This window comes from Cornus florida, unplaced genomic scaffold (genome assembly GCF_030987335.1).
Source record: "Cornus florida cultivar Cherokee Brave unplaced genomic scaffold, ASM3098733v1 CherokeeBrave_3.0.0_Hap2_Chr06, whole genome shotgun sequence".
Classification (NCBI taxonomy): domain Eukaryota; kingdom Viridiplantae; phylum Streptophyta; class Magnoliopsida; order Cornales; family Cornaceae; genus Cornus; species Cornus florida.
This window is the reverse complement of record NW_026775576.1, coordinates 104,514,561-104,524,731: the sequence shown is the minus strand read 5'-3', so window position 1 is coordinate 104,524,731 and position 10,171 is coordinate 104,514,561. Positions and strand designations below refer to the sequence as shown.

Below are 10,171 nucleotides of genomic sequence, written 5' to 3'. Positions count from 1 at the left end.
TTATTTCTCCCCTCCCTTTTCAGAAAGGAACCATAACTTCATCCAAACCATCACATGATATAATTTGAGATTGGAGAAAGATCAATAACCCCTCCCTACCAAAAATGATACCCCTTTTAAGGGGGAGTGGTGGAGCACACAGTTTCCCTTGTTTGGTTTTGGATACTAGGATCTTTGTGCACAAGGAAGATGTTGCAGAGATTTTACCTCCAAAAAAAAAAAAAAAAATGTTTCCGAGGTATTCGGTTCTTAAACAGTTATGGCAATGTGAATGGGGAAGGAGGAGAGTTGTTTGTTTTGTTTAATGCCCAAAAAAATAAGAATAATAAAAAAAAAAATATGCCGATTGGTTATACAACTGGGGAATGTCGCGTTGTTGCGCTCTCATTGGTTACTTGAAATTTCCTAGTCAAGTTAGTAGTTAAAGATTAAAACTATTGATTTCATTAGTCACGTTAGCAGTTAAAAAGATTAAAACTAGGGTAATTTTACTGATATTCACCCAAAAGTTACTTTTTAGTTATGTTAGATCACTTTTTGCATATAAAAAGACATTATTACCCTTTTAACTTTTTATTAACATATTAAAAAATTATTTAATATATAAAATAACTTAACTATCCCCACATAACCCATGTTAAGTGACCAAAATATCTATTACCACCAGTCACGCATATACACTCATCAACCACCATGATCACCACCCACCATAGCCACCGCCACCAATAGTCACACACACATGTACAGACAGTAAACACACCCACATATATCAACCACAGTTCCACAACACAATTAAAAACAATTAAACACAAATTTGATTGATTACAATTAAAAATAAATTGTAACCCAGTGAACGTATTTGGTTGCAACAATATTTTTTTTTAAACTAAGAAAGGCCCCTATCAGGAACTGAGGAATTGAACCAAATCAGATCAGTCTTACCAACGGCTTCCATTTCAATTTTAATTTATAAAAATCATTGAAAACAATTCCGATTCTATCAAGAATCGTATTGAACCTGACCGTATACACCCGTCATTCCTCCCTTATACACACACACACACACACAAAACAAACAACATATCATAAGTTTGAATTCTTCTAATTTTTTTTTGACAGTTGTTATTTAACATAAATACAGTGCTCCATGTCATTTAGTCACATAAAATGGCTTGAAAAGGTTTGAAGGAAATAGCCTCAACGCTTCTCATTTCCAACCACCCACCTCTCTTTTGACTCTCTACATCTGAACACACGGATTGATTTGTGTTTGAACACAGAAATGATTACCCAACCATCATCAACGGCAGACTTTCAAACACATACGGAATTTATTGCCTTTCCCAATTTAAAAAATGTAAAATAAAAATAATTAATTTTATTCACACTAATAAATTTTTTAATTTTTGACACGTGTTCGATACTTTATCGGTGGTTGAAAATCCAAAAAAAATTATTGCACTTATTGCACTGTGCAACATGCCCATCCAAACAATATGCATGTTTAAATGCACACGTAGAAAACCAATCTATAAATTTCTCATCTAAAAGTCAGAGCCGAAAGAGGGGGGGGGGGGGGGGACACTGCTTCCCTCATTGTTTGGTTTTGGATATTCATGTTCCTCGTCAAAAGCACCTACCACTCGAAGTGATGACTTGCTCTCCTCTCTTTCCTTTTCCTTTTTCCTGCCTTCTTTTCCTTTTCCCTTTGGCAAGTGTGCACATGACCACATAGTTTAAGAAGACGTATCATACATAAATACATACATATATTTAGCGGATCCAAAGAGGGACTTGGGTGGGCTTGAGTTTCGCAATTTTTTAATTTTATTTTAGCATAAATATATTTAGCCCAATGTTTTAAAAAAGAAAAAATTAGTAATAGTAGTCCTCAAATTTTAAGTCATCCAAACAAGCCTAATATCTAAACTACAATTTTAAAACAAAGGTTCAACCAAATAGGCCCAAGCCGAACAAGCCCTAAACAATCACTAAGACAGAATACAGAGAATTCCTAAATTCCTAATTTTGCACAAATCAAAGAACTCACTCATTCTCTTCCTCTAAAGTCTAACCTATTTCCTCTAAAAAATTTTAAATCTTTAATCTTTCGATCCCCAATTTTTTCTTATTTAATCTTAGCCCTTTCCCAGACATTAACAATTTTTGAATTCGCCCTTGATATATATATATATATATATATATACATTTATTGTGATACGTGTGTATACGAGTTATTAATAATATCCTCTTATGTACAGTTGGTAGGCTCATAAGCCACCCGTGAAGGTTTGTCCACTTGGGCTTGTGTCCCTTAATTCAAGACTTTGGTGGATGCTGAAAATGACCAAAGGCCCCGTGAAGTACAACCATATTAGAAAAGTCTCCCGAGCAATCAGAGAGTGCCACGTACACGAGTCTTGGGCGCTTATAAAGAAGCATTCATGAAAATATTATTTAGAAACTTTTGCAAGTAATAAACCGTAATTGGGCTGCTTTGAGTGTCTCATACTTCGTTCTAAATAAAATGAAAATTAAATGAAACTTTGTTGATTAGATTAGATTAGATTATTATTATGTTATGTACCACTCCATGAGGAATGAATTATGAAAATGAAGATTACAAGTTTGTGTTACGTAAGAATTTTGTCAGTTTGACTACAAGTTCAAGTTGGTAATGAAGTTACAATTCAATAATCCAAAAGCTAGTTCCCAATAATACGTTATATATATATATATATATATATATATGTATGTATGTATGTAAAAACAATGTTATTTACTGTTAGTCAATATTCCTATAAATATATATATATATATGTAGGTAAAAACAATGTCATTTAGTGTTAGTCAATATTCCTATATATATATATAAACAATGTTATTTAGTGTTGGTCAATATTCCATGCATACAAAAATACATAAAACTATAAACGAAAACACCTGTTTATACCTTTTATCTTTTTTTAAAAACTTTCTCTACCTTTTGTTTATGCCCATTTACACTAATCCACTTCTCCCCCTCTCCTTTCATTTTGACTTTTACTAGATTGAAAAAATATATCTAGACATGAATAACATATACGCTTTCTGTGTTATAGTTTTATTTTGTTATGTTATATATTATATATTATAAAAATAAATTTTTATAGAGTGATGTTAGAGCCGAATTGCATCACATGGTTAGGTTAGTAAATAATTATTTTATGTAAAAGCAGAATCTGTACGCACGCATGCTCCAAGTCGTCGGTCTTTATAAGAAGGAATGTGGGGCCTAAGTGCCTTCACAATACAAATTGGAATTTTTGTTTACTTCTCCCAGTAACAATTACTGAGTTTTTTATGTCTATATAAATTTATATATATATATATATATATATATATATATATATATATATATATCTTCACAATCTCTATGAAATTAGCCATCCGAAGCTACTTTTTGTTCACACATGGTTGGGAGTTTTGTACTCTTCCTAGCCCAATAAGAACTGACTTCCCAAATTTCTCCGAATCCACTGAATAGCCTTCGGAGGATGATGATCTTATTCTCTCTCTAGTAGTATAAATGTTCGCATACATATTCAATGGGTCCACCAATAAGATCCATGAGACTCATTTGATGACACGTGGCTCACATTATTGGTGTCGGTGGATTGGCTTTTTGCTTTGCCATGGTTGGATTTGAACAACATCACCATCACTTCACTTAAATTCAATGGGTGAGCATCCAAGGCAAACATTTTCACCCTTTTTTTTGTAAAGTTTATTTATATATCTAATAGTTTTACTGAAAATGTCACATCTTTTAATTTAATTGGTTAACCGGAGAAAAAAAGAAAAACAACACGGTGGTACTTAAACTCGAACGATTCCAAAGGAAATAAGAGCGCATGTAAGCAAATTTTTCCAAAACTTGCATATTTTGTTTCTTTTCTATTTTAGATTCATTACTGTTTTTATAAATTTTGTAGGACTATTATTAGGGAAAAAAAATTTCTCTCCAAATACTCTCTCACTAGACGATAGTGATTAAAATCAGACACCCATGTCATTATCAAGTCAGTGCCACATCAACGAGTCAAGAAAGAAATTACTTCTATTTTTATCATATATAGGAATACCACTCTATTCCTTATATATATACGGTATATTATTATATAATTTATCTTTCTTTTTTTTTTGACTAAAATTAAAACACAAAATAACCTCGCTTTAAATTTTAAAATAATTCAACAAAAATTAAAATATGTCTACAGAATATGCTACTCAAACAAAATTATAAGGAAAAAACAAATCATATAATTATGGATTATTAGGGTTAGTATTTAACTCAATTCTCAAAACTTCTCCAAATCAAAAATTTTGAATCATAATTGCGTAAGATACGGTCAAATTGAACAACTTTCAATCTTGCACTACAAACTAAATCTTACCCCTCTACCCTTAAATTGTAAAGAGAATGATTGATAAAAAAAATAAAAAGAAAAATAAAGGGTGGCTAAGGTTTTTTTTTTTTCACGATTCCGTGTTCTTCCCTTTTTTATTCCTTTTCCATCTCTCTCCTTATATTTACACGGAGATGTGCTAAGTAAATCAAGCAAAATTAGCAAATATAATATATATATATATATATATATATATATTTATTTATTTATTTATTTATTTATTCATTTCTCACTCTTTCTATATATATATATATGGATCATTTTCCTATAATTATTTCTCTTGAGAATGTTCAAATTTCAACCAAATGGGACCCATAAAGTAAAAGTTAATTCATTAAATACTACCTTCGTCCCAAAAAAAAGTGTCGTGTTTCGGGAACCGTGACAGTTTAATTTGTGAAAGTCACGATTTTCTAAAAATGACACTTTTTATAGGACGAAATGAGTAATAGATATGTTATATACGAAAGTTGTATATATATATATTAAAAGTTTAGTAAATATAAATTTAACTCAATCGCTAAAGCAGTTTTCGTAACTTTTCTATCATCGTCCCGTTAGCTTAAGTGTTCAATTATCTTTAACCTCACCTTAATTGACAGGAGTATTAATAACTGTATCATAACATACTGAACATTCTGATTGAAAATATTTAAAAATTCATATCATATTAGGAATTTCAAATTCTAAGGAAAAAAGATTCGAGTAGGAATTGACATTTTGAATTTGAGATTGAAATAAATTAAAATTCAAATTATCGATTTGATACCCTCAAACATAGTAATATAAGAGAGTTTTGTAATATTGTAAGATATAATAGAGAAATTACTCAGAAAGGTTTGATGATTTTAAAAAAAAAAATATTTCCAAAAAAATTCCACTAAACAAAAATAAGATCTTAAGACCTCCTATAAATAAATAAAATTCTAGTGAGTTAGTTCATTAAGAAGAAAGATTGACTTATATTTTTTAATAGTAACACTTTGTAATTTGTAGATCTCCAAACGTGCCATCAGTCTCCATGTCAATTATTTAAAGGGACAACCAATTTTACCCCATCAATTGATGATGATGATGATGATATATATATATATATATATATAGCGTTGCAAATATAGAATTAGTGTAATTGCTGATCAGGAACTAACTTAAGAGGCCCTCACACATCCATTCAATAATTGAGATGACAACCAATACCTCCTATCAATTTCAATTATTTATGTGATAACTAATCTATCATATTATTAATTTCAGTTGATACATATTTTTATATGGTACATAGCGTTACAAATATAGTGTCAGCATCATTGGTGGTCACAAACCCAAAATATCCTATAAATTGACAGAATGATATAATTAATTAAATAAGATAGGAAGGAAAGGAGAAAATCAAAAGAAAAGGAAAGGAATAGTTTATGAGGCATGTTTGGGTGGCCAAAGCCAAAAGTTATAAGCAGAAGCACGTTCTCTCTTCCTTTGTCTCCTTCCGAAGCAGAAAAAACGCAGCGCCATGGAAACATCCTCGCACATGCGCATGCACATGGTTTTAATTAATGCTCCGCGTAGTTGCCTCACAGTCCCCCCATGACTCTCTTTCTCCCTCTCTTAATTAAATTATTTATTAGTACTATACTGTATGTGTTATATTAAATATGATACGCATATTTCTCTCTCTCTCTCTACATACATATATGTGTATATTAAATACAGTATGATAGGCATATTTCTCTCTCTTGAAAGAAGCGCCAAATCAGCCTCAACTCTTAACTCTCTTCCAAGTGATAAATAATTAGAGGAGCTGTTGGAGCACTTATATTGACTACTTTTATACCCATACCACCATCATGAAAATGTCCGGATAGCGTCTCCCATTATTGAAATTGATCATGGTCGTTCAAATCAGAAATTAAATACCATACTATAAAAAATTTTACGTACTAGGAAAATGCAAATACTCAAATTTTGCATTTTTGAGTAGTGATTGAGTGTCACATTATTTAAATAACAATACCATGCAAATGTTGTATTATTGAAGTAAAAATGTTGCATGTGGCATGGAAAGTATTGAAGATCGAAGAGGATCCTCTATCCCTGATTTGACACCACACCACATCGTGGGTTGTCAACACGGAGACCATAAATATAGCCTACCTATAAATACTCATGAGAGGCCACAATTTGCTTCTTTCCTCATACCACCAAACAAAATATAAGGAATTTATTGAAACAAATTCAATTTTACAAATGTATATAGTACATTATGAACAGTAATTGTAGAATTAAAAAAGTTATAACTTTCTAATTGTAATTTCCTTTTTTACTTTATCTACTGACCATTCAACTAAACAGAAGAATTTAGATCTAATGGACAATATTATGATCTACTATATCAGTAATTTGATCTAGTCAAAAAGAAAAACCTGAGCTCAAGTTCAACCCAGTGAGTGACTCGTGTCCGGGATTCACGATGATATCAAATTTACATTCTTCAATATCAACCCATTGCCCACGAGTTTATTAAAGACTCCCGAGTCCGAAACCGAGTTCTTTCGCTTGTGTTGTTGAGTCGTGACTCGAACAATCTCCGTTAGCATTGCGTTCGATAATCGTCGAACCCCCCGAGTTCCGCCCACTATGATTGCCGGGTTAACCAGTTCTTGATTGTGGGACCGAGTCTTCACCGAGTTCTTTTTTCCATGGGTATTATAAGTAGTCTCGGACACTGTTGACAAACACACTGACTCGGGACTCCGATTCCTGACCCGGCCAAGTGGGTCACCGAGTACTAACATTTCTTTCACCTCCACCAGCATCACGTGCTTGAAATTTCTGCGAACTCGCCCCAGTAGCATTGGATAACAAGCCCATCTTCTCAAACTCAGTGGCACATGGTCTAGAAACCCAGCCAGCGAGTTCTCCGGGTCGAGCTCGTCGAACTCAAAACCCACCACCGAGCCATAACTCAACTGAGCCAACTCAGTCTCACTTTCTTCGCTGAAATTGCTTCGATTTCTTCGACCCCATATTGGTTCTCCCGCTTCTTTCTCCCTTTTGCTCGATTTCACGAACTGGGTTACATCAAAACTCGCCCCCAAGTCCACACCGGTAAAATTTGATTCCTCATACCGAGTCATGACATTCAAGAATGATTCGTTCTCTTCACGAATGGCTTCTATGTCAGATGAATTGGGTTTTGAGTGGTATATGAAAACAAGGTCTGATCTGGAAGTGAGTCCAGATCTATGTAAGGCTCTGAAAAACATTCGAAGTTCGTGTGGTGGGAGTGACTCAGTAATATGAGCTACAATGAGGTCATTCATGGCCTTTGTGCCTCTTCTGTACAGAGTACCCAATCCTTGCAAGGCATGTACTGATGATGGCAGTGAAGTTTTTACTTGGGAATTGCGATTGAAGATGCGAATTGATGAAGAGAGGTGTCTTCGAGAAGTGGAGTGAGAGGAGATGGAGGTGGAGGGTTCGAAGGTGGAGAGAGTGAAGATGAGGAGAGAGAGGAAGATGAGGAGGGCACAGATGGAGATTGTGGATTGGGCTCGGGAGAAAATGAGGGTTGAGGTGGAGCGTCTGAGAGTGGTGATGGGTTTGAAGGAAGAAGAAGAAGAAGAAGAAGATGAAGATGGTAATGTAGAAGAAGAGAAGGGGTCGGTTTTCTTGTCGATAATGGCATCGTCGTCGGGGAAGAAAACGAAGAGGAAACCCATGCCCCAGCCTTCACTGGCCTTTGCTCTCAGGCCCATCACCCTTTATTTGTCTATCTCTCTCTCTCTAGCCTCCTTTATTTGTCTATCTATCTCTCTCTCTCTCTCTCTCTCTCTAAATAGCTGTTTTCCTTTCCCTTTCTCTCTCCAAATTACTCTCCCTCCCTTTCTTTGTCAAACTCTCTCTCTCTCTGCTTTTTTTTAGTGCTTAATTGGGTTTGTGCTTAAACATGGCCTTTTAGCCTAATGAATAGTAATTTTTTCCCACGTCAAGAAAGGAATGCTTTTAAAAGAGGGAAAGTTAAAAGCTCTGCTAAGTATCAAACGTTAATATGATATTAAATCTCACCGTAAATCACATGTTTTTTTTATTTTTTATTTTTCTTAAATAATCGGCTACATTTTTTGGCCCACTCCTAAAGCCCCTCAAAAAAGTTATACCATCAGATGGAGTCATCCTTTTGTATTATTCACTCTGTAAGTAATTAGTTACACCTAAGTCACATAATTTGTTTTCTAAAATATCTTATTGTTCACCCTGTGTAAGTAATTAGTTACATTTAAGTCACGTAATTCGGTTTCTAAAATGTCTTATTGTTCACCCTGTGTAAGTAATTAGTTACATTTAAGTCACATAATTTGTTTCCTAAAGTCCCCCCTTTGAGGATGAAAAAGTTATACCATTAGACAACGAGTTGTCTTTTTGTATTATTCGTCATGTGTAAGTAATTAGTTCCATGTAAGTCACATAATTCTTTAAAAGATAGTCGCTTTCACCCTCCGCGAGCGAATTAACAAATTGAGAGCGAATTCGAATTTCCAATCCGCAAATTGTATGCGAATTGTACACAGCAAGCATATTTGTATATTGAATGCATACAAATATGAATAATAATATACTTGGTTACAAATATAAAGAATTACAAATATGATACTAATTGGTTACAAAAATGAAGAATATATTTGTATACTACTAAATGCTTACTTTGATTATTTAGTATTACTTCTTCTTATTCTATATTGATATTTCCATTTAAGGATATTCCATATGAAAAGTTCATAATTACCCTTTAAGTTTTTAAAAATATCAAAATCTAGTTATATATATATATATATATATTAAAATAACAACTTGGTAATTTTAAAAGTCCTAAGAACAAAAGTGGATGACTAATATGGACAGAGGAGTAATAAAAAGAAAGTAGGAAAGCAAGTCAAGGACAGATTTTTATGGCATGACTGTTTTACTTTTGAGGAACGACTGTATCATTTTTCTTTCTTTAAAATATGAAATGCTAAGAATACTTATCTGAAGTGCAAATATTTTAAGATTTATGAGAGAATGTTATTAGCAGAAATGGATTGGAGCTAGATCATCTCATGTGCGGAGAGAATCTATACACAGTGTTGTGCACCAAAACAACGTAGTAATAGTTTACTGCACAGGTCCCCTCTGCAGAAGACCTTTTATAACCCAAGTGATAAAGACAGAAGGAATAGAGACGAGAGAGAATACACGTATTAGATAAGGTAATTGGGTTGTCTACTTGTATGTACGACATTGGGCCTTCAACTGATTAACTTAATTTCAGACTTTTGAGTACTAGATTTTGGGCCCAAATGGAGCCCACACAAAATATCCTCTCATACAACCTCCAAAATATATATATACCAGAAAATTCAAAGAAAAAAATTTAAAACAACCCCACCTTTACCTAACGAATTTTAAGACAATGTCTGGTTGGAAGGGATGCAGTTGTAGTACTACATCTTGTCCCTTATGGTCTGCCACAAAATCCACCATAAAACTCTGAAACGCGGAAAATTTCTGAGTCTTATACCACAAAATAATAAAAATATCCCCACTAATTAAAATTTATTTTGTTGTTGGAACAGTGAGGTTGGAGATGTACCGTCCTCCCACTTTAATGAATGTCTACTAGGTAGCAGTAACCCTAATTCAATCAATGAACATCTCATCAGCTAGTTGTGAATTGAGAGAGTAGG

The 10,171-nt window shown here is 33.4% G+C and overlaps 1 protein-coding gene across 1 annotated transcript; it reads right to left on the bottom strand.

The window, feature by feature from the left end:
- Positions 1-6,641: 6,641 nt before the first annotated feature.
- LOC132313588 (uncharacterized) lies at positions 6,642-8,280 on the bottom strand. Its single transcript, XM_059812423.1, has one exon. The coding sequence runs from the start codon at positions 8,201-8,203 to the stop codon at positions 6,911-6,913; it is 1,293 nt and encodes a 430-aa protein (XP_059668406.1). The 5' UTR covers positions 8,204-8,280; the 3' UTR covers positions 6,642-6,910.
- Between the last annotated feature and the right edge of the window lie 1,891 nt (positions 8,281-10,171).

Coding starts and splice junctions, on each gene's coding strand:
- LOC132313588 (XM_059812423.1), bottom strand. CDS start 8,203: ATGGGCCTGAGAGCAAAGGCCAGTGAAGGCTGGGGCATGGGTTTCCTC.